This window comes from Cyprinodon tularosa, unplaced genomic scaffold (assembly GCF_016077235.1).
Source record: "Cyprinodon tularosa strain WSP-4 unplaced genomic scaffold, ASM1607723v1 ctg64, whole genome shotgun sequence".
Classification (NCBI taxonomy): Eukaryota; Metazoa; Chordata; class Actinopteri; order Cyprinodontiformes; family Cyprinodontidae; genus Cyprinodon; species Cyprinodon tularosa.
The window spans coordinates 324,329-349,482 of NW_024039385.1; the positions used below are offsets into that span (position 1 = coordinate 324,329).

The 25,154-nt window shown below is 40.0% G+C and overlaps 1 protein-coding gene, 1 long non-coding RNA gene and 1 other non-coding gene across 3 annotated transcripts; 2 read left to right on the top strand and 1 right to left on the bottom strand.

Moving 5' to 3' along the window:
- Window positions 1–1,147: 1,147 nt before the first annotated feature.
- LOC119798886 lies at window positions 1,148–1,666 on the bottom strand. Its single transcript, XR_005282776.1, has 4 exons — window positions 1,605–1,666; window positions 1,402–1,517; window positions 1,269–1,330; window positions 1,148–1,178 (listed from the first exon to the last, which is right to left on the bottom strand). It is a non-coding gene; the product is annotated as an uncharacterized LOC119798886 (long non-coding RNA).
- Window positions 1,667–4,343: 2,677 nt separating this feature from the next.
- On the top strand, window positions 4,344–4,534 carry LOC119798915. Its single transcript, XR_005282781.1, has one exon. It is a non-coding gene; the product is annotated as a U2 spliceosomal RNA (small nuclear RNA).
- Window positions 4,535–14,247: 9,713 nt separating this feature from the next.
- On the top strand, window positions 14,248–16,688 carry LOC119798903. The gene is made up of 4 exons (XM_038308573.1): window positions 14,248–14,478; window positions 14,919–15,101; window positions 15,207–15,496; window positions 16,503–16,688. Exons 1-4 carry the CDS (start codon window positions 14,370–14,372, stop codon window positions 16,686–16,688), a joined length of 768 nt encoding a protein of 255 aa, XP_038164501.1. The 5' UTR covers window positions 14,248–14,369.
- The last annotated feature ends 8,466 nt before the right edge of the window (window positions 16,689–25,154 follow it).

Genomic DNA, 25,154 nt, shown 5'->3' on the forward strand with positions numbered 1-25,154 from the left:
AATATTGAAAGAACACATTATGAAAAAGGATGACTAGACAAGTCAAAGGGGAAATGTACTTTATTAGAAATGATTTTAAATGGCATGAAAAAACTAACAATGTGTGAAAACTGTAATGTTTGACAGATTCAGTGTTGGCACCAGTATGCCATCACAGTAATAAGGAGGGTACCGTCCTCGTTTTCCATTGCCGGTGAAGCCCACACAGTCTTTATATGGCCGATCGCAGGAAGAAAACGTTAAAAACTGCAAAAGGGATCCGGTTTTGTGCTTTGAATGTTTTTGAAAATTTGCCCCAGTTGATCTCACCTCTGAATGAAAAATCGATTTTATGTAGTTAAAATCTAATTTCACTTGTTTTAGGTGAAAAAAGTCAAAGGTCCTTACCATCCAGCCAAGCAAAGTGAGTCTTCTTCTGAAAAAACAGGTTCAGACACAATGGCTTGAAAGGACTTTCATGAGGTAAGCTGAGTCTCTCTATGCAAGAATCACCTCCTGGAGAACAGCTTCAAGCACAGGCAAAGGCACCTGAAACCCCCCCTACCCAAAAACAAAATAAAACACAGGTGTATTGCAAGACTGTCATACTGGAGGAATGGCTATGACACATGTGTTTATGAATGAATCTTACCTGTAAGATTGATGGTATCCTTTGTACCTGCATGGTGAAGAGCATTAAACAATTTTAGCACTTTATATCTCTCTGTATCTTATCCCTTCCATCTCTAATGTATAAGAATGCTGTGCAAATAATGAATTTTATTTTTTTTTCTAAATCATTTAGTGTTTTAGTCTCATTAGCACATAAAGATATACAAATCAAAATTACTAGTTATGTGTAAATTAAAAAAAATGTACCTCAATTTGTGCCTGGGCTGTTTTGCCATAGGTGTGGTCATCAGCTCAGAGTCTGAAAAAATACAGAGATTTTCTAAGTGAAAGATGAATGCAAGTCTGAATAACATCAAAACTGCTTCAACCCTTTTAATTGTTCTATCCTGATTTTCTTTCAGACTTAAAAAAATAAGCTTAGAACAAAAGTACTCCGTGAATGGATATAATACAAATTACATGATTCAAAACTACAAAGTGATGAATTTTAGCTGTAGCTTTCCTCACATGTTGCCCTCTCACCAACCTTTTTTCCCTTTTTCTCCTGTTATACTTCTTCTATGGACCTTTTTAAAAAAGGACAAATTGAAGGTTTTCTTTAAAAAACTCACATATGTGTAACATGACGTGGTACAGTGCACCATTACTGTTCTTACCTCACAGAGAAGGTTTTCAGGAGAGAGAGACACCACCATCTGCATATTGTTATCATATCATCCTGTGGACATCACAGGCTCACATTTAATGAAATCTCCAACAGAAAGCATAGACTCTCATCTGTATCCTTACCTCACTGAATTCAAATGATGCTCCCATTACAAAGTACAGTGCATACTGTTGGAGGCAGATGTTACCATCACTAAGAACATCCCGCAGTAGTTGGACAATCCTTGTTTAGGCAATCCCTGTGTTGTTTAAGACAAAATTCAAGAAGGGAGAAGAACATTAATGCGCCATTACAATAAAATTGAGGTATAGGAAAAGAGCCTTACCAACAGTATTGATTATAAACATTTAAAGCAGGAATGGTTGGAAATAAGCAGCCTTGTTATTTATACAATGCAGATATGTTTAAACAAAATGTGGTTCATTCCCACTTAAAATAGAGCAGGATCAAAACGCAATAGCTACTAACATAAAAGAAAACATCATTACGCATCAGGAAATATACAAATGACTGGTAGAAAAAAGGCATGTTTGAATTAATCCCTGTAGATTATTTCACATTATTGTTACTGTTTTGTAGAATTTAACAATTATTTTTCGACAATGGCTTCCAGACACCAAATATATATTCAGCAAAAAAATTATTGAAATTGTAAAAGTGATTTTGGTCAAACAGGTATTAATTAATTAGATTTACTCAATTACTCTGTAACTTTTGACAAAATAACAATAATAATAAAAATAAATAAGGGCTCTTTTTCCATATGTTATACTCTTGAGTAAAGTTTGTTGATATGCAACCTAATGCAAGTAACTTAACTGAATGAAGAACACATGTTAATCTATGAAAAAATAAAAAATTATACACATAAATGTTGTTTATGTTTGTTTTTTTCTAACCTTCATCTATTGTCATCTATTAATATTTCTCCTTTTTGGTTTTAAAATACCCAACAGTGCACATAACTTTTTTGTGCACCGTTTTATTCATGTCTGCGGAAATAAATGGGTAATATTACATTGCACATTATGGTCAGTAAAGCAGTACTTAATAACAGCTATTTCACCAAATACTTTGTTACTCTTACTTGTGTTGTTTAGTTACGTACTAAATAATTATACTGAAGTAGTGCTGCTCATCATTAGAGTATCACATCTGGCTACTACACCCAGCTATGATGGCAGCTGTTAGTTTAAAAAAAAAAAAAAAAAAAAAAAAAAAAAAAAAAAAGCTGTTAGTTTATAAAAAATATTAGATATTCCAGAAGTAAAACATTGGTTTACAAAACATTTAAAAAAAAGATTGACCTTTAAAAATAAAAGAAAAACACTAGAAAACTGGTAAGTATGTAAAAAATATGTCCTGTTTTTCAAGTGTAGTTTTACATCTGGTTATGTTGAACCATAGCAGTCTGTGCTGTGTGGTTCTGTAGCTTGTACGATGCATTGGCACTGTACCAGCAAATGGGACAGAAAGATATTTCGTTTATGCAATACGGAAGAATCTTCACTCCGTTCCAAATATTGCAAATGGATAGGTGGAGCTGTATCATGAAAATAAATAAACAAAGTTTGATCATAAAATACATTTCTAAATTAAACATGTCATCTACTTTTCTGTTTTTAACTAATGGAGCCGAGCAGGATAATAATTAGCTATGCTACATGCTAAAATTAACTTTCCCCTGTATGAATTACGACTTTCACTAGTTTACAGCTGTTAATCATATTTTCAACCTAATCTAGAAAAGCGTATTGATTTACTATGTGAAAAAAATTAAAAATACCTTTCACTGACTTTGTGAGTTTTGCATTGTTTGTGTGCCGAACACCAGCGCACGAACTTTTGAAACTTCTTTCTTCTTCCTTTCTTCTTAACCCCTCGTCTTTAAGGTATTTAAGATAATGATTATGAAAATAGCACCCTCTTCAGTTCCGGAATGAAACAGTCCCATTTCCATGTAAGGTATGGGACTGACGGAAAAGTCTGTCCCCGCCCATTTCTGTTTGCTGCAGCGAGATGTAGTTGGGTACAGTTAGCTAAAGGTGTTTAAGGTCACGTGTCTGAGCACGCACAGGAGGAAAGGAGAGCCGTTAGCTCACCGAGTTTTAAACGAGCCATGCTGGAGGATAACTCGACGAGGTTGTGAGTTTTATTTGATATTTATCTTATCTTTGTAATCAAGGTTGATTTAACTATAGTTGTTACACCTTTGACCTCATTAATAGCTAGAATTAAAAGATAACTTTAACTGTCAGTTAAGCTAACCAACTAACTATATAACGTTATCATATTCTCTGTATTTTTAGATTTTCAGTTTAAATGGTTTCATGTTTTTATTTAATGCTACTTGTTTTGTTAATGTTTTGGACTAATTTAGGTTAAATGTTGGAAGAATAGCCAGTTTAGAAACCTGTCTCTGGTCGGGGCGTGGGAAGGTTGCAGTAGTTTGTAGCTGTGGTGTAGAGTGCTGTACGGTGGCTCCGGTTTCTACAGAACAACTTTAAGTAATTCTCACCATATTTCTATTAATTCTTTATCTTGTTAGCAGTCTACAAAGAACAAATAACCCCGCAGAGATTACCTTCTTGTAAATTAACTTGTAAATTTCGGTGCTGATTGTGTGAAACTTAGACGCTCGCAGTATCCCTTAATCTCCACCAGAGGCCGCTGTAGGCTGCAGTTGTACCAACTCCGTTGTAAATTCTAATCGTACATTTCTATTAAATATAATCGAATGAAAGTGCAAAGGTTCGTTCACTAACAGCTAGCAGTTAGGTTGACATCTAAACATAAATATTAGGAAAGCTCCTTTAGTGTGTTTAATCCTTTTAAAGTCCTATTGGAGGAGAGCGCACCGCGTGACCGGAAATAAACAGACCGGCTTGTTTTTAGTTCTTGGTTTTACTCCTTTATCTTTGGAATTGTCGTCGTAAAACAAGTTTATTGCTCTGTAATCAGTATTTTCTATCGTAGCTGAGCTTCTAAAGGCTAAAGATTGTGAACCATGAGTTAAAATGAGGTGTAGCAGAATGACTTGGTCTCCTCAGCCCCATTTCAGGTTATCGCTTCTCGGCCTTTTGGCTAAGATCAAGTGTAGTATCTGTTCTTATCAGTTTAATATCTGATACGTCCCCTACCCGGGGACCATATATTAAATTGATTTTTGGAACAGGGAGATGGAATAGGGGCTTGCTCCGTCCACTCCACGCATCGACCTGGTATTGCAGTACTTCCAGGAGCGGTGCACCCCCCAATAATGTTTAATGATAATATAGTGACATAGCATGGCTTGTTATAGAGCTTCATGTATAGAATAATATTCTGCATGTCTGCTATAAAGAATGCATAGGATATTTTCATGTCAAACAAAATTTAGAGAGTGGGACTGTTTAACCAGAATGACTTTAAAATCCAACTCAGCAGCTTTCTTAAAGACGTCAATGAAACCACAGGTTAACCTTTTAAACACAACAAAACACCAACATTCAACAGAAACTGTGTGGAAGTGTTCAGCTAGAAGTCTAAACACAAACAGTCCAACCAAATGAACCATCCTGGATATTCATGAAGAACTCATAGGAAAGTTAAAACTATATAATGATAGATGTCACTATGTGAAAGAAGAATATAAGCATCATCAATCAGTGATAGTCATTTATTACTAAAGTGCTTCTGTGAAATAACTTTGATCAAGGTCAATTCTAAAAGCTCCAAATGCTGTTAAGAGTTCAGCAAAGCTGCACTGAGGTTCACCAGCCTGAAGGCCTTTATTACTCTGCTTTGAACTGATAGTCAGAGACAGCATCAAGCTGGAGTTAGCAAATAAAATATATATACAATCATGGAAAGAAATGATTAGACCACCCTTGTTTATTCAGTTTCTTGTTCCAGAGGAGGTCTAATAATGTTTTCTATAACTAGATCTATCCAGAAAGGCCTGGGAGGCGGATCTATGTGAACATTTCACTCTACTCACAACTCGAAAGTAAAAGTGGAAAACAAAAATTAATACTTTAACTTTTAGTTTCATTACATCCCAACAGTGATATTGGTCTTTTTAAAATGGAAGCCAAACAGAATAACAGTGAATGTGAGAACGATATGACTATACATTGAAAAAAATAACAAACACACGTAACTATGGGTTAATTTCAAGGGTCACACAACCTGTAGGGCAAAATATTTTCAGAGTAGATGTTGTTTATGATGCTGTTATTCTCAATGAGACTTTTGCTAACAGCTTGGATATTTATTGATTTATTTCTCCTTTAGGTGATTCTTACGGATCCATCAGCAGCAGCTTCCATGTGGGCATCTCCACAGTCTGCCAAATCATTCCAGATGTGGTGACTGACATCTGGACTGCTTAGTGGAAGAGTTTCTGGCTGTACCAGGAACAGAATGCTGGAGATCCATTGCTGAGCCGTTTGCAGAGCAGTGGAACTTCCCTCTGTGTTTTGGTGCCCTGGATGGGAAGCAGGTCTGGTTAAAGGCTCCCCCTTCCTCTGGCTCTCTCTTTTTATTACAATGTAGACCACTCTATTGTTCTTGCTGTTGTGGACGCCCACTACAGGTTTCAGCTCATAGATGTAGGAGGGTACGGCAGGACAGGTGATGGGGGAATCTTGGCCGACTCCACCTTTGGTCAGGCTCTGAGAGAGAGGGTGGTCTAAATCTGCCTCCTGACCAGCATCTACCCGGAGCTGAGAGGAGCCCAGCCCTACGTCAACGTAGCAGATGAGGCATTCCCACTGCGGAGGAACTTGATGCGGCCCTTCCCTGGACGCAGCAGACTCACCCCAGAGCAACGTGTCTTCAGGGCTCGGCTGGTGGATGAGGATACATTTGGGATTTGGTCTGCACAGTGGAGAAGCCTGAAATCCATCCTGAAGTAGCAGAGAAATGACTTTCTGAGAGCCACAGCAGACAGCAGCGTCCCTGCACTGAGAGGAGCTGGAGCACAAGAGGAGCCACTCCCAGGTGTGAGACGCATGGGGGCAAACAATGCAGCCAGAGATGCAACAGATGCATTCGTGGCCTATGAGAGGGAGCGGTGTCATGGCAATCCAAGGAGTAGTCATGTCCTCCACAGGACTGACCCAAAACGGCTCTTTTCAGAGCCGCCCACAAAAAACATAAGAGCCTAGATTCTATTATTGTTGAAACATTTTGATTATGGGACTTATTTACATTCAGCAATACATCTAGATATTTATTTCTAGCTAAAGTGTTGTATGTTATGAACCTGTCTTCCTTTTATTAGCAGAAAACAGCTTCCTGATGACGCTGCTGGGTTCAGGTTAATCACACACAGTCAATATGTGACCTAAATCCAGGATGGAGTGAAATTAATTAAACACAATGCAAACAAATCATTGATTCTTCTCTATGCTTCTCCTGTGGTGTTTATATATTTCTGCTATTAATAGAAAATACTTTCTAAAATTAAATAAAAGTAGTCACTAATTAAATTTTAATTCTGAAGACGTATCGGTAGAATTTTCAACAAAGTAGCAGGCCAAATATTTAGAAATAAAATACTCGTACTCGTACTCGTCGTCTCCCGCTTTATCCGGAACCGGGTCGCGGGGGCAGCAGGCTAAGCAGAGACTCCCAGACTTCCCTCTCCGCAGACACCTCCTCCAGCTCTGTTGGGGGAAGCCCTAGGCGCTCCCAGGCCAGCCGAGAGACATAGTCTCTCCAGCGTGTCCTGGGTCGTCCCCTGGGCCTCCTCCCGGTGGGACATGCCTGGAACACCTCCCGAGGGAGGCGTCCAGGGGGCATCCGAAGAAGATGTCCGAGCCACCTCAACTGACTCCTCTCGATGTGGAGGAGAACCGGCTCTACACTGAGCCTCTCCCGAATGACCGAGCTCCTCACCCTATCTCTAAGGGAGAGCCCAGCCACCCTGCGGAGAAAGCTCATTTCAGCCGCTTGTATCCGGGATCTCGTTCTTTCGGTCATGATCCAAATTTCATGACCATAGGTGAGGGTAGGAACGTAGACCGACCGGTAAATTGAGAGCTTTGCCTTTTCGCTCAGCTCTCTCTTCACCAGGACAGACCGGTGCAGCGTCCGCATTATTGCAGCAGCCGCACCGATCCGTCTATCGATCTCCCGCTCCATTCTTCCCTCACTCGTGAACAGGACTCCAAGATACTTGAACTCCTCCACTTGAGGCAAGGACTCCCCTCCAACCCGAAGGGGACAAGCCACCTTTTTCCGGTCGAGAACCATGGCCTCGGATTTGGAGGAGCTGATTCTCATCCCGGCCGCTTCACACTCGGCTGCGAACCGCCCCAGCGCACGCTGTAGGTCTTGGCAGGAGGGAGCCAGCAGAACTACGTCATCCGCAAAAAGCAGGGACGAGATCCGCTGTTCCCCAAACCAGACCCCCTCCGGTCCTTGGCTGCACCTAGAAATCCTGTCCATAAAAGTTATGAACAGGACCGGTGACAGAGGGCAGCCCTGTCGGAGTCCAACATGCACCGGGAACAGGTCCGACTTAATGCCGGCAATGCGAACCAGACTCCTGCTCCGCTTGTACAGAGAACGGATGGCCCCTAATAAAGGGCCCCTGACTCCATACTCCTGGAGCACCCCCCACAGGGCAGCACGAGGGACACGGTCGAATGCCTTCTCCAAGTCCACAAAACACATGTGGACTGGTTGGGCAAACTCCCATGAACCCTCAAGCACCCTACAGAGGGTGTAGAGCTGGTCCACCGTTCCACGGCCAGGACGAAAACCACACTGCTCCTCCTGCAGCCGAGGTTCGACAATCAGCCGGACTCTCCTCTCCAGCACCCTGGCATAGGCCTTTCCGGGGAGGCTGAGAAGTGTGATTCCCCGATAGTTGGAACACACCCTCCGGTCCCCCTTCTTGTGGAGGGGAACCACCACCCCAGTCTGCCAATCCAGGGGAACTGTCCCCGACCTCCACGCGATGTTGAAGAGACGTGTCAACCATGACAGCCCGACAACATCCAGAGCTCTGAGATACTCAGGTCGGATCTCGTCCACCCGAATAGAAATAAAATATTTATTGACAAATATGCTTTTATATTGTAATCCTGTCATCTACAACAAGTTTTAAAACAGAGAAAGGAGCAGAAAGAACGTTCTTGTTACCTCTCCTGTAAAACATGTCCTCTCTATTCAGTATTTATTGAGTGGGCTCCAATGGTTCCACATTAACTGCTTTCTTCATCGAGTCTTTTATGAATTTGAAATTTAAAGTAGTCCTTGGATGCTGGGGCAACTTTAGCAGGAGAGAAAGCAGAGAGAGAAGGAAATTAACCCAACAGTCATGTTTTTAGACTGTGGGAGGAAGCCGGAGTACCTGGAGAGAACCCACGCATGCTCAGGGAGAACATGCAGAGAGACCCTGGACAGAGAATCTAACCTGGAACCTTCTTGCTGGCCCCCCATCTAGCTCCGCCCCTGGCAGCAGCAGAGGATGGACCAGCCTCTGGAGCTTCCTCTGGCACATCAGGAGCAGGAAACATTTCTGTCATGTCAATAATTAAAGCTATAATCATAAGAAAGGAAAATGCATATTTATTTATTCACTAAGCAGCAGAGCTCTTGTGCCTGATGACCCTGCTGCTGCATCTTCTGGCTCCTATGGGTGGTCATAACCAGGAGTCTGATCCTCCCTGACCTTTTGATCCTTGTTACTGGATGTGACTCTCATGAAGGGTTTTAGGAAGGAGCGAACACGATACTTCCACCTCTGCTCCACTCTTTATTCTCTCTCCTTCCTACATTCCTTTGCATATCAGAATGTTCTGCATATTTCCTCTGAATGAAAACATGATCCTTCAGTGAGAAATTAGCAAAGGCTGAACACTGTTTGACCCGCTAGCTGAAAAGCAGAGGATTTAAATTGTTTATTTTTTCGTAGTCCAAATTTTGTTAACTTACCAGAGATCAGATTTCTCTTCTGATCTTCCTCCAAGTCCATTAACATAAAGACCAACATAAGGACGTTGATCTGTTCCTTGTTTTATTCCAGGTTAATGTTTCAAAATATTTTTTTAAGTATTTCTATTCTCTTCCAGAAACAATGATCTTTATTTTTTCTTATGTCTTAATGCTAAAACATCTGATTGTTACTGAGGTCAGAGCTCCTAAGATGATAAATATTAGATGTTTCTGTTGATGTAAAATTAATTTATATGTTTTGTCAGATTACTTTAATGTAAACCGTGAGTTTATATTTTCTTCACCTGTTTTAAGCAAAGTTGCAGTGAGTCTGTTTTACCACACGGTGGCGCTTTAAACTCATTAACCAAAGTCTGCTGAGTGACTCTGACCTTTGAGCTTCCAAATGTCTCATTCATTAAAGTCATTTTATAAAATCCTTACCAGTTTCGATGGTTTTGATGAGTTTCTGTTTTTCTATAATTCTTCTGCATTAAACTTCTGTCTTTGATATTGGAATTAAGATAAATATAAATCTCAAGAATTTCTTTTTACTTTTTATAATCCTGGTTTACACAGTTTGATGAAGAATGTGATTAGAGATGCTGTTTATAATTTTATGGTGGGATTTTTTCATGTATTTCTCTGTTTAAAAATGATGTACAAAGTTTTATTTCTCTCTTTATTGATCAACCCAGTTTTATTTGATCTAATCTTTTAGGGAGGAATACTGTTTGTTATAACATGGTCATTTTGCACAGATTTAAATCTCTACCTTTTGGCAGGTTGACAGGAATGCTGAGTAAACCAGGCTGACTGACTGTTGCCGGCCTGATTTCAGTCAGGACTCCCTAACTGAACAGGGATTGTTGACTTTTTTAAATGTCTGTTCTAATGAAGTCGACAGGTGAGCCAAAGCACACATTCATCCACATTCCAGGCGAGGCGCTGTTCATCTAAAATGCACCTTAACAGTCAACTGTAAATATCAAACATTATTTTAAAGATATTTCACATGCAGAATGCAAACAAAAAGTTATCTAAATCTCCATCTCTAGGATCAAGTCATTGTCCTTTGAAAGTGACTTTTATGGCAGCAAGCAACCCTATTGGAACAGGAATATGACTGAAACATGACCAAAACATGGAGCTCAGTAAATCAATGCACAGTTTTAGAGTACTATACATTATTTAGAAAATACTTCCGGTCCTGAAACCCATTTGTTCTTTGAAAAACCTCACTTTGGTAATAAAGATATTTTTGCACTGGAATATCCTCTTTATCCACTGGCCTTGCTGCTGCTTCCACAAAGACTTTAGAATATGTTTTAGAAATTCCTCTGGTGGAGCTGTCAGGTACATTCTGCTCTTACTCTGAAGTTTAGATGGGAGACGCTTCAGAAAAATAGAAATTGAACTTTTTCAGTTCCTCTTGTGCCATTCCTTCAGTTCAGCTTTCTGTAGTGACTTCCATCCAGCATGACCAGTTTATTCAGGATGCAAACAGACACGTCCCACATGAAAAATGTCCAAAATAAAGACATCACAGGACAGCTGGTGGACACAGCAGTCGTACTACACAGCACTGAATACTTTCTTGTAAGATGTACAAAATGATTGTTCTTATATTTTTTTTACGGAGCAGGAAAAATGAAGCAGATGGGGATGAAGTGGGTGAAAGGAAGGCCGGGCTGTCATAAGGTCACTTTTAGAAGTCAGGAACAAGAACACATAAAAAATCGGTGTGTTTCAGGGGATTAGCGGTGTGGCGCCGTTCAGCTTGAGCTCATGAGTGAAACATGGAGCAAAGGGCTACAAAAACAGTATACACAAAGTACATTGGAAGTCAATTCCTCAGATGCCTGTTTTTTTATGTTAAAAATGTTAAGACGTTATCCTGTTACTTTACCCAGAGGTTGAGGTGACACACTGCTACGATGCTGTAAATTGTTCATCCTTTTGCAAAAATGGCAGCTTTTCTTTACTATGAAGTCAGCTTAACCATCTGCTCTACTCCCACATGTCCTTCCAGGTTCTGTTGGCCTGAGAGCCAAACCAAACCAACTGATCATCTTCTGAAAAAGTTGCTCTAAAATCTACTTTTTCTGGCCTCATTAATTAAGGGGATTTTTTATTTTTGTAAAACTGAGAGTAGTTGACAACATTCAGGAGGCTGGAGATTCTAGATTCGTCCTCCTTTGTTGGTTGTTGATGAGGAACAATGTTTTACCTCCATCATTCTCTAAAAGCAGCCGGAAAGACTTTATTTCACAAAGTAAATCACAGAAAATATGTTTTTTTTTTTTTTTTTTTTTTTACCTTATTAGAATCATTACCGGAAAAAACATGTTTAATATATACATTTATTGATTAAAAAAAAAAAAAAACAAATTCCCTGATCTGGACCAGGCTCCATCCCGAGTGGAAAGAACCTTTATTTAGCCGCAATATTCTCTTCATATGATGGATGGATGGATAGTGGATGGATGGATAGTGGATGGATGGATGGATGGATGGATAGATAGTGGATGGATGGATGGATGGTTTCCCTTCAGCAACAGTGATTTTCCTCTTTCACAAACAGCAAAACCTAATTTAGAAATGTGTCACATATTGACAGGAGAAGTCTATGTATTGAAAGCTATATTTAATTAATCATTGATATATTGATTGTTACTCTTTTATTTGTGCTTTAATTCTTGTAGGTTTCTTATATTCTAATTTTAAGTCTGGTTCCTGTGAGTCTGGCTGGCACAGCTATTTCTGAGTCCTGCTGAAAATGTAATCACAGCATAGCTTTATTTTTTCTTGTAAACTTTCTGATAAACTAGGAGATGTATTTTTATTGCATGTTGCATATCCCAGTAAATCAGTTTCACATTTAAATCAGCAACTGTCCCTAATTGTGTCTCTGCTCTGCTTAAAAACAGATTTATAAACCTGTCTGCTAAAATAATGAAATTATTTTCCAGACATGTAGAAGCTCTGCAGTCTGATTGGCAGATATGCGTTAATTCTAACCTGTAACTGGGAGTCATGGTCCTCTGAGAAGCCCAGCTTTTTGACTAGTAAAGAAGAAGAAAATCCTTTGTTTGGTCAAACTTATTAAACATTCACTCCGTTGCCATTTTTTAAAGCCTCTTGTGTCTAACGAACGGATTTTGCGGTGGCATTTCAATATTTTTAACCATCCCGTCTCCTTACTTTTATTAATTTAACATATATCTAAGTAGCTGCCGGTTAAAATTAACTGAGTGCTGCTGTGTTTCTCTCCTTAAAATCCATAACTTCCTAATTTTCTATCTGTATTTCCATTCTCAACCATTCACATGCCAGTTTATGCAGATTATCGCCGTAAATCAATTAGCCTAAAATATCACTCGGTAAAGTTTTCTTAAAGGGATCCGAGTGCCGAGGTTGCGCTGCCGCCATCTCTGCATCAGACATGAGGCTTATTTCCACAGAAGAATTCCTAAAGTCACATGACGTTTGAGAGGAACATTCATCGAGGGGAAAAGGGCTGACCCTTTATAGTTTCAGCCAATCAGACGGGGGGGAAACAAAACAGTCAGAATCACTGTCCTCTCCCTGTTCTATGGAGGACCGATCCTGCCATAATTGAAAATATGTACAGAAATAAATGAAGGACTTGATAATATAAAATTGCTTGAAAAAGTAGCTAATAATATGAATGTGTGTGCCATTAAATGGAACAAAATAATAAAAAGAACATATTTCTTCAACAATTGATCAATTTTTATTCAAATATATATATTTTAACTTACACTTTTTATTTTTACTTCTTGCTTTTATGCTGACTTATTTTTAACCCACTTTTTCTCTGTTATACATTTTTATTGAAGTCTTTATTTTGTCTTTGTGTATTTATTGCAAGTGGGGTTTTTTGTTCACTGCAACCTTTTTTGATTTAAAAGATGTTTTTATTTTTGTCTCATAATGATTTACACCACAACATTTTTAAGTCATGTTTTTACTTTACCATAAATATTTCTTTCTACTTTATTTTAACCTTCTATTTCTGAAACAATGTTTTATTTCTACCTCTAACTTTTCTGGGGGGTTTTTCACCCAAAGGATTTCCACCTGCCCTTTTATTTCCTTCTCTTTTTCCACTTTGTATATTTCTACTTCGTGTTTTTTTACTTGCTCTGTTTCCAATTGGTCGTCTGCAGCCCTTAATGTTTAAACGATGCCGGGAAGGGAGGAGGAGGGGAGCCGCGTCACCGGCAAAGCTTCACAACTATTGGCCAAGGCCTGGCTCCCCGGAGGCGGTTACTGACCAGGAGTGCGCGTGATTGGATTTTTCCGTATACATGTCTGTGTGATTTTCCCTCCAGGCAGAGGTGTCACGATGGCTAACTTGTGGAATGCCATAGCAAATGAGCTCAGACAAGGTCCTGATTTGTCAGAAAACAACACATTTTCCAACGATTATGTTCTTTATCGTCCAATATCAAAATCCAAGCACACGGACTCCTGCTCAGTAAGAGGCGTAAATCCTTCGAGTAAAAAAAAACAAAAAAACAGAAAAGTTAGAAAAGAGGTAGAAATAAATAACTGTTTTAGAAATAGAAGGTTAAAATAAAGTAGAAATAATATTTGTGGTGAAGTGAAAACATGATTTAAAAATGTTATAATGTAAATCTTTATGAGACATAAATAAAAAACGTAAAAAAAAATTTGGGTGTGAATAAATATGAAAAAATCAAAAAGGTTGCAGTGGAAATACGGAACAAAAAACCCCAATTGCAATAAATACACAAAGACAAAATAAAGACTTCAATAAAATTGTATAACAAAAAAGAAGTGTGTTAAAAATAAGTCAGCATAAAAGCAAGAAAAAACGCAAAAATAGGGCTTGGTCGTCGTGACGTCACCACTTTGCGTGGTCGCCATGTTGACGGCGCACTTTACAGCTTCCTTAGACTATTGCCTGTGACTAACGCGTACTGTTCTCCCTCTCAGCCGTGTTTTATGTCGTTTAATTTCACTGTAACTTGATTTCAACCATGGTAAACCGTTGCAGTATTGTGGGCTGTAACAGCGCATCACATGATCGCCGAGGGAAAAACCTACAAAATGGGATAACTTTCCACGCTTTCCTGCCTGGAGGCGCAAACACGGAGACCAAGTTTCACAGATGACAAAGAGTTGTCGGCTAGCTTGGATCGCGGCTGTAAGACGACAGAACATAACTTTCCACAGTATCCCGATGTCAATGCGAGTGTGTTCCCTGCATTTTCATTCTGGTAAGTTAAAGATGCACGGTTTTATTTTATAGCCTACAGTATTTCCTTCCTTCATCCGTGGCACCACATACATGCATGAACGCGCGCCCAGAGACTGTTGATATAGCATTTTCATCCTCGTTGGTTGATATAGCATTTCATCCTCGTTGGTTGATGTAGCATTTGATATAGCATTTTATCCTCTTCGGTAGAACACACTGCCAGTTCCTACCACGAAAGGGACATCCCTCTCCATTTTCAAAAAAAACCCTGAGGTTGACAGCTGTCATAGCACCACTTACAAATTTTGCTGATCCTAGCGCTTACCAGCCGTCTTGTAATGTAATGTAATCATATAATACAATATAATAATGTGTATATTGAGGATCATTGATAACATTATGGTTCTATATGTGTTCAACACTGCTGATGTGGATAATAATTTTAAATTGTGTCACCAGGAAAACCAGCAAATGAAATGTACACCTCACATCCGGATTGGGCACCATCACTACACTTGGGCCACACTGAGATAAAGGCCACACAGACTGCACGCTATGAGAGACAGGAAAAGAGAAAACGGCAAAGGACTGACAGTACACCTGCGATGGATGAGACAGCTATTGATGACCTTGTTCCGCCCGGTAAGCCTTACAGAGCCAGCAGATTCAACACCGTATGTAGCTTTTGTGGCTTTTTCAGCTGCATGATGCACATTTAGCTAAAAGATGTCCTTATTTTATCCATAGTGGAGACACCAGCACCAGCTGAGGATGGAGCTGAGCAGACACCGCTGACAGAATGTGACTTCTGTCAGCGCCGGCGTGCTGAAATCAACCGGCTGCTGGAGGAGAACAGGACCCTGAAACGTGAGCTTGGCCAGAGAAAAATGGATGAAGATTTCCTGAAGGAAGACACCGGCAAAGTGAAATACTACACTGGACTTCCACACCTTAAAGTCAACCACTTTATTCTGGTGTTTATGAATTACTGTATTAAAGAAAAGATTGATGCTCAATATGGAATTGACAACTTCTTTGTATCAACAATACACTCTAAGCAAACATTTAACAAGTGGGTTGTTTTTTAGCCATAGGTGTGTTTTGCATCCATACCCAAAAGCAAGAGGTCTCAAACGATCAGATCCTTTTCAGTGTTTATTTGCAAGTAGTGAAACTTGAGAACACAGTGTATCGCAGAACAGTGCAGTGCAGTTTGAATGCTTGTAGGTAAATGGTTACAAATAAAAAATGGACGCAATGAAAATGCAGTGCAATTACTTACAATAACATAGTATGTATTTATACAAAATGTTCAATCCTATTAATAAGTCGGTCTTAATGAATCATCAATGAAGAAATGGAAAGTGGAGGTATTGCAAATTATTATTATACAAATTGTAGTTATAGTAAACATTAACAGTTAAACACTGTTAGTGCAAATTCTTATATAAGTATTTATAATAATATGCATTACTTATAATAATATGCATTACTTAAATTGTATAAATAAAGGCTGCGATGCAATATGTCATGATATACAATAATATAATCTATAATTGTATAATAATATAACAACGTGCAATAATATGTGTAGAAGCCATTATGTATAAGCTCTATAAAAGAGGGAAATGATGTGTGTATGGGCGTGTGTTTCACCGGAAAGGGCAAATCGGTTTGACCGCATGGCGGGGAAACGCTGTCAACTCACAGCTGGCTGTTGTATAATTTTTTTTTGTTTTGTAAGCAGCAAGAGTGGGAATAAATCAGCCTTTTAAACAGCAAGAACAGCGTCTGGACATTTCCTATTCACACCATCTAACCCCGGCAAAGCGCGTCAACCATAAGATTCCGGTTTAAAAACATTCCAGTGGCTTTAAGCGTGGCTTAGCCCCTACAAATAAAGTCAAACCGTGGCCCCAAGTCAAGCTTTGGAAAGGACATCGAGACATAGAAGAAGTGTCTCGTATTATTGGATCAAAGGATTCCTTCCTAATTATGCTGGTGTGGCTGGCTGTCACCTGTCGGCACCTGTGATGCGGGGAGAATGCGAGCGGCGGCTTGGGAGGAGAGAGAGGAGCGACGGCGCAGCGGAGGCAGCAGCGCGCAGAGGATGACCGGCATGCTGATCGACTGATTGGAGTGGTTGTGTGGGCAATAGGAGAGATGCCATCAGCGAGCGTGGGTCTGTCATCCATCAGTGGAGGAGCGAGCAGGAGGATCACCGTGTAAAGGAACCTGAGGAGCTTCAGCGGCTTGGTTGCGCAGGTGTGACACAAACGTGGATTTTCCACACATAGGTACGTGTAGCGCTACATTCAGGCCATGGCTATCTAAAATAACAATGCGTAATTCCAGTGCACTGGTTGCCATTTGAAAAAAAAAAAAAAAAAACCGAGATAAGTAACTTCAGGAATAAACTATTTATTTTTTGTTTATTTATTTATTTATTTATTTATTTATTTATTTCTTTGGCTGACATTAAAAATCCAGCTCAGCCATGGAAAACTCTGATGCAAATAAAAACACTGACTTAACTGTAAAAGAAGATGTTCTTAAAGAACAAGAGGCTGGTAGCCTTGTGACTGAAACTCATTTGGGTAAACGGGTGGTTAAACTTACTGCCAAGGCCTTGGCTGAGAAGATTGAGAAATTGCAGAATATTAGAAAAGTCAAACTGAATAAGGCTAGTAAGTTAAGAGAAACTATTAAAGGTCTAATGGAAATGGGAAATGTTTGTGAAGTGAAAAATACTTTGAATGTTATGTCTGAGTTGTGTGATGAAATATATGGTGTTCACAATTCTATCATGGGTTTATTGCCACCAGAGGAAAAGGAAAAACATGAAACCTGGTTTAAAGCAAAAATGATGTTTAATACAGATGTTGTCAAAAATGCTAATCTTTGGGTGATACAAAAACAAGCATATAATGTTGAAAATGAAGGGGTTGATGCAACAAAAGATTGTCATGATAACATATATCCTAATGATAGTATTTCCAATGTGGGGAAAAGTACAAACAGTGTGAGCAGTTCAAGAACAAGCACTTCCTCTGCAAGAATAAAAGCTGCTGCAGAAAAGGCAGCTCTTTTAGCTCGTATGGCAGCTTTGAAGGAGCGTCATGCATTGGAGGAACAAGAGCTGTTGTTAAAAAGGAAAAAAGAACAACTTCAAATGGAAACTGAGCTTGCTGCAGCCACAGCTAAACTGGACATTTTTTAGGCTATGGAGGATCAACGTTCAACTGCAAAATCCAATGGCATGAACTCTTATTTGGAAAGGGAAAGGAAGTCAATATCTCTCTCACTTAATCCTAAAGAAAAGGACTACAAACTACAATACAGGCAAGACGACCAAGAAGCATATTGTTTGTCAGTGGAACCATTAAATACAGCTCAAAGAAAGGCAACAGACACTGCAGAAACCCAAGATCAAAAAAATGATCAAGCTTTATCAAGTAACATGTTCACCATCATGGAGAAACAGAATAGGATTATGGAAGCAGTTGTGCATCAGCAACGTTGTTTGACTCTTCAACCACGGGACATTCCTATTTTTGATGGAGATCCATTGCAGTATCACCATTTTATAAAAGCATTTGAACAAGGCGTTGAAGAGAAGGCCAGCAAAGCAGACTGTATTTATTATATGGAGCAATTTACCAGAGGACAGCCAAGGGAATTGGTCCGTAGTTGCCAGCATATGGCTCCTGAAAATGGATACAGTATGGCCAAGCAACTTCTAAAAGAACACTTTGGAAATGAGTATAAGCTTGCTAATGCTTATATTGAAAAAGTTTTGGCCTGGCATACAATAAAATCAGAGGATGGCAAATCACTTCAAGCATATGCTTTATATTTGCGTGGATGTCGCAATGTGATGCAGGAGCTTGAATATGTGGAAGAATTGAACATGCCAACAAATATAAAAATCATGGTCTCTAAATTACCATACAAGTTAAGGGAAGGATGGAGGACAAAGGCCCATGACATCATGGAACAACACAACCGAAGAGCTCACTTACATGACTTGGTGACATATTTAGAACGTCAAGTACGGATTCTTTTAAATCCCATTTATGGAGACATCGAGCATGCACAACGAAACAGTTCAAGGGTATCTATACAAAGGGCACAACGTTCTGGAGGAGTAAAGGGAAGCTTCGCCACTACTGTGAAACCAGTGAACTCTGACAACAAAGGTGTGTTGGATGGTTCTCAAATGGAGCTGTGTTGTTGCTGTTCGCACACTCATCGTCTAGACAACTGTAAACTGTTCAAAAGTAAAAAAAACAGAGATAAAATCTCTTTTCTAAAAGAGAAAGGGGTTTGCTTTGGTTGCCTGTGCATAGGGCACATGAGTCGTAATTGTACTAATCGTCTGAGCTGTCAAACCTGTGGCCAGCAGCATCCAACTGTGCTTCATATTAGTCCAATCAAGGAACGAAATTCACCTGTTAATCTTGTTTCTACTCCTACACAAACATGTGGTCTTACAGGGGCCGGAAAAGACTGTCTTTTATCCATCGTTCCAGTTCGTGTCAAGTCCACTACAGGAACTGAAGAGGTGCAGACTTATGCATTTCTCGATCCTGGTAATTCTGCTACATTTTGCACCGAAGAGCTTATGAAAAAATTAAAGATTAAAGGAAGACAAACTCAGTTTTTGTTGACTACAATGGGACAGGAAAAGATGGTTCCAGCACACCTGTTGTTTGGAATTGAAGTTGCAGGGATAAATTCAAACACTTTCCACCTGCTTCCAGAGGTTTTAACACAAAAGGAAATGCCAGTATTAAAGTCAAATATTGCTACACCTGCAGATCTGAAAAGATTTCCATATTTGTCAAAGATTTCTATTCCCAACATAGATGCTACTGTTGAGTTGTTGATAGGAACCAACGCACCCAAGCTATTGGAGCCCTGGGAAGTAATCAACAGCAGATCGGATGGCCCTTACGCTATAAGGACAGTATTGGGATGGGTCATCAATGGACCGACGCATGGAAACGAAATGAGCAGAACAGCAGTTGTGAACAGAATTTCTGTGACAAATCTGGAGCTAATGCTACAAAACCAGTACAATCATGACTTTAATGAAAAACCCTCAGCAGGTAAAGAGATGTCAAGGGAGGATTTGAAATTTATGGACATAATGGATTCTACTGCACATCTGAAGGAAGGCAGATATGTTCTTAACATACCCCTAAGAAATCCAGTTATGACATTACCCAATAACTTTTCTATGGCAAAGCAGAGGATTCTTAGCTTAAAGAAAAGGCTAGTGAGCAACCCGCAGTTTTGTCAAGAGTATGTGTCATACATGCAAAATGTAATAAAGCTAGGGTATGCAGAAAAGGTGCCAGAGCAAGAGTTGGAAGGAAAATCAGGAAAAGTATGGTATATTCCACATCATGGTGTATACCATCCAAGAAAAGGAGCTCTACGAGTGGTTTTTGACTGTGGAGCCACTTTCAAAGGAAGATCCCTCAATAAGGAGTTACTACAAGGTCCCAATCTCACCAGCTCTCTGCTTGGAGTCCTCATCAGGTTTAGACAGAGGCCAATAGCATGTATGGGCGATATACATGCTATGTTTCATCAAGTAAAGGTTGCAGAGCACCAGAGAGATCTTCTTCGTTTCCTCTGGTGGGAAGACGGAGATCTGAAGAAGGAAGTTCAAAACTTCAGGATGACTGTTCATTTATTTGGTGCTGTGTCATCACCTAGCTGTGCCAGCTATGCACTGAGAAAGACGGCTGATGACAACAAGGCTGATTTCTCTCATGATGTGGTGAAAGCGGTTAAACAAAATTTCTATGTGGATGACTGCTTAATCAGTTTTGGTTCAGAGAAAAAAGCCAAACAGGTGATAAAAGATCTAAGCATTCTCTGTGAGAAAGGAGGCTTTACTCTGGAAAAGTGGATCAGTAACAATCGAGAGGTTTTGCAAAGTATTCCAGAAGATCGGTGGGCAAAGGATCTAAAAGAGCTCAACCTAGATCGGGACAAACTTCCTATGGAGAGAGCTTTAGGGCTACTCTGGTGTGTGGAATCGGATGATTTCAAGTTCAAGATTGAAGTAAAACAGCAATGTCTCACTAGACGTGGTATGCTGTCAGTAACCAGCTCTGTGTATGATCCTTTGGGAATTCTTGCACCTGTCACTCTCTATGCCAAGATGTTGCAACAGGAACTCTGCAAAAGAAAATGTGGTTGGGATGAGGCTTTACCTCCAGATATTTTGAAAAAATGGAATTCATGGACTCAAGAGCTTGCACTCTTGACATCATTTCAGATGAAACGATGCATTCTACCAAAAGACTTTGGGGAGTCTGTTTGTACAGAATTGCATCATTTTGCTGATGCCAGCAAAGATGGTTATGGCACTGTGTCATACATTCGGCAAAAGAACTCCCAGAATGACATCCACGTTGCTTTTCTATTAGGCAAGGCACGAGTTGCTCCACTGAAGACCATCACAATCCCACGAATGGAATTAACAGCTGCTGTCCTGGCTGCTCGGGTGGATACCCTGTTGAAAGCGGAGCTGCCACTATGGATTGATGATTCTGTGTTCTGGACCGACAGTATGTCAGTATTGAAGTACATCTACAATGAAGGCACACGATTTCAAGTGTTTGTGGCAAATAGAGTCTCTGCTATAAGAGAGGCTTCACATCCTTCTCAATGGAGACACATCTGCTCAGAGGGCAATCCAGCAGATGCCGCCTCAAGAGGAATGAGAATATCAGACTTTGTTGAACATCAAATCTGGCTTAAAGGGCCCAATTTTTTATGGAAATCTGACCAGGAATGGCCACAAGCTTCCTTTGATCCTGTGATAGAAGTTGATGATCCTGAGGTCCACAAAAGTGCAGCTGTGAATGTGTCTTCTTGTAATGAATTAAATCCTACTGATCGGCTCATCAGTTACTTTTCTGATTGGCAAAGGCTGAAAAAATCAGTCGCTTGGTTTACCAAGCTAAAATCCATCCTACTCAAGCGTTGTAGAAGGAGAAAAACTACCAACAAATTTTCTCAAGATGAACTGAATGAGAAATCTGCTCTGAATTTAGAGGATCTGTCACAGGCAGAGTTTGACATCGTACGCTATTGTCAGCAACAGCAGTTCAAAGAGGAAATGGCAGGATTGGCTGAAAGGGGCGTGATCAGCAAACAAAGCTCCATCCATAGGCTGGACCCTATTTGGGAGGACAATCTTCTACGTGTTGGAGGAAGACTGCATAAAGGAGCCATGCCTATGGAAGAGAAACATCCCATCATTCTCGGAAAAAATCAGCACATAACCAAGCTCATCCTCAGACATACTCATGAAACACTAGGTCACAGTGGACGCAATCATACTCTGGCTGTTGTTAGGAGGAAATATTGGATTCTACATGGACACTCTGCAGTAAGAAAAGTGATTTCTGAATGCAAATTTTGCAGACGTCACAATGCAAGACCAGTAAACCAAAAGATGGCAGACCTTCCAAAGCAGAGAATTACTCCTGATTTACCTCCATTTACCAATGTCGGAGTTGATTATTTTGGACCCATTGAGGTGAAAAGAGGAAGAACAACAGAAAAATGCTATGGTGTCATTTTTACCTGTTTAACAAGTAGAGCTGTACATTTGGAAGTTGCAAATTCTTTAAGTACCGATGACTGTATAAATGCTTTACGTCGCTTCATCAGTAGAAGAGGTCAAGTAGTTCACATAAGATCAGACAATGGAACAAACTTTGTCGGTGCAGCAAGAGAACTGAAAGAAGCTTTGGATGCATTAAATCACGAGAAGATTCAAAAGACACTAATTTCATCTGGAGTAGAATGGAGTTTTAACCCACCCACGCATGATAAAACGCATTCTAAGCTCAGTTTTACAAAAGCAATCATTGAATATGGATGGTCTTAACACAGTTATGTGTGAAATTGAAGCCATTCTTAATGATCGTCCAATCACAAAGCTCTCAGAAGACCCAAAGGATTTGGAACCACTCACACCTAATCATTTGCTGTTACTGAAAGGCAAACCAGCACTACCACCTGGACTTTTTGATACAGCGGATTTGTATGCAAAACGACGCTGGAAGCAGATTCAATACATCTCTGATCTGTTCTGGAGACGATGGGCCAGGGAATACTTATCATTGCTCCAAGAAAGGCAAAAATGGAACCAAACTAAAAGAAACTTGATTATTGGGGACATTGTTATAATCATTGACTCTTTAGCACCACGAGGTTCTTGGTGTTTGGGAAGAGTATTAGAGGTTTTGCCTGACAAAAGGGGTTTTGTTCGCACTGTAAAGTTGCAAACAAAGAGTGGTGTTTTTGAGCGGCCCATCACCAAATTGTGTCTTTTGCATGAAATGTAACTTATGGTCTTGATTTAAATATTCTTGGCTTGTAAAAATATGTACTGTGGAATTGTTATGTCTAACAATTAGGGGCCGGTATGTAGAAGCCATTATGTATAAGCTCTATAAAAGAGGGAAATGATGTGTGTATGGGCGTGTGTTTCACCGGAAAGGGCAAATCGGTTTGACCGCATGGCGGGGAAACGCTGTCAACTCACAGCTGGCTGTTGTATAATTTTTTTTTGTTTTGTAAGCAGCAAGAGTGGGAATAAATCAGCCTTTTAAACAGCAAGAACAGCGTCTGGACATTTCCTATTCACACCATCTAACCCCGGCAAAGCGCGTCAACCATAAGATTCCGGTTTAAAAACATTCCAGTGGCTTTAAGCGTGGCTTAGCCCCTACAATATGCAAATATAACAATACAATGTAATAATAAAAACTACATGCTTTTTATAAAAAATGTCTATGATGACCCATGGCTTCAGGGGAGTCTCATTAATGCGCTGAGAGTGCAAGACCTGAGGAGAAAAAAAATAGACATAAATTATGCAGGTAAGGACACCATTATATTTCATTCTATGCAGGAAAACAAACGTTAACCTCAACCCCTCATGCATGTGTATACATATCATATAAATCACAGTTATACAACAGTAAAGTATAACAACCACGCTGTTATATTGTTATATCACTTAAAAGAAATGAAATGAGCACAGGACATTTAAACCTGCATAATGCCTCTGACTGAATGATTTAAGCTCAAAGTTACCCGTTACAGTGTTTTATGAGGTCAGATTTAATAACCCGCAGTCAATACTGCACTCATTTTTCTAAATAGTTCACTTTGAAAGACTCTGATTCAAACTAGGAGTTAACTTGAATGGCCACAGCACTGCACTATTGTTTATTTTTTTTTATTTTGCGGATCTTTGACTATTTAATCTGTTCCTTAAAATTTTATTAATAACAATGTTCAATAAATGATTTTCAACAAAATACAGATGTAACACCTATCCAGTTTCTGAATGATGGTAAAAAATCTTGTTTCTACCAGCAGCTGGGGGAGACTAGATCAGAAGATGGTTCAGAAAACCTGTCAGGACACATTTTTTTCTAACACTAAGAATCAAACAAATGCTGATTTCTATTTCAGCAAATTATTCTTAAAATTTTTTTAAATAATTTGAATAAATGTTTTGATGAAGATTTGAGATTCCTTTCACTGAATGAATGGTCACAAAGCTAGTGTTAAGCTTGAAGTAAATCAAATGGAATGCCCCCCTCCCTTTAAGTTCTTTCTGCAGCCGGGTCTGGCTAACGTTCATGTTGATCCTACATCTGCAGCAGGAAAAGGCTCAGATACGTGAGAAACCCGGAGGGTTGGCAGTTACCGTTACAAACTACACCTTTGAAACACATAGCAGCTAGTTAAAAGAACATTACATGCGTCAGTGGTTGTCAGCACTAGCGGTTAGAAGTTGCTAAACTAGCAGTTGTCAGAGCTCGTCTGAACACAGCTTACCTTGGTGCGTATCACTGTGTTCCCAGTGTTTGCTGGCTTTATGATCTGCAGCTCCTGAACCCATCCATTGGTGAACTGCACATGCGACTCCAAGGACTTGTAGCTTCTGTATTGTTCTGAGGTACACTATATTGCCAAAAGTATTTGCTCACCCATCCAAATTATTGGAATCAGGTGTTCCAATCACTTCCATGGCCACAGGTGTATAAATTCAAGCACCTAGGCATGCAGACTGTTTTTACAAACATTTGTGAAAGAATGGGTCGCTCTCAGGAGCTCAGTGAATTCCAGCGTGGAACTGTGATAGGATGCCACCTGTGCAACAAATCCAGTCGTGAAATTTCCTCGCTCCTAAATATTCCACAGTCAACTGTCAGCTGTATTATAAGAAAATGGAAGTGTTTGGGAACGACAGCAACTCAGCCACGAAGTGGTAGGCCACGTAAACTGACGGAGCGGGGTCAGCGGATGCTGATGCGCATAGTGCGAAGAGGTCTCCAACTTTCTGCAGAGTCAATCACTACAGACCTCCAAACTTCATGTGGCCTTCAGATTAGCTCAAGAACAGTGCGCAGAGAGCTTCATGGAATGGGTTTCCATGGTCGAGCAGCTGCATCCAAGCCATACATCACCAAGTGCAATGCAAAGCGTCGGATGCGGTGGTGTAAAGCACGCCGCCACTGGACTCTAGAGCAGTGGAGACGCGTTCTCTGGAGTGACGAATCGCGCTTCTCCATCTGGCAATCTGATGGACGGGTCTGGGTTTGGCGGTTGCCAGGAGAACGGTACTTGTCTGACTGCATTGTGCCA

Excerpts from the sequence above, each read along its gene's own strand:
- LOC119798903 (XM_038308573.1), top strand. The coding sequence starts at position 14,370 with ATGACAAAGAGTTGTCGGCTAGCTTGGATCGCGGCTGTAAGACGACAG. Across the intron at positions 14,479-14,918 it reads TTCCCTGCATTTTCATTCTG|GAAAACCAGCAAATGAAATG; the intron begins GTAAGTTAAAGA and ends TTGTGTCACCAG. Across the intron at positions 15,497-16,502 it reads ATGGAATTGACAACTTCTTT|AATGCGAGCGGCGGCTTGGG; the intron begins GTATCAACAATA and ends TGATGCGGGGAG.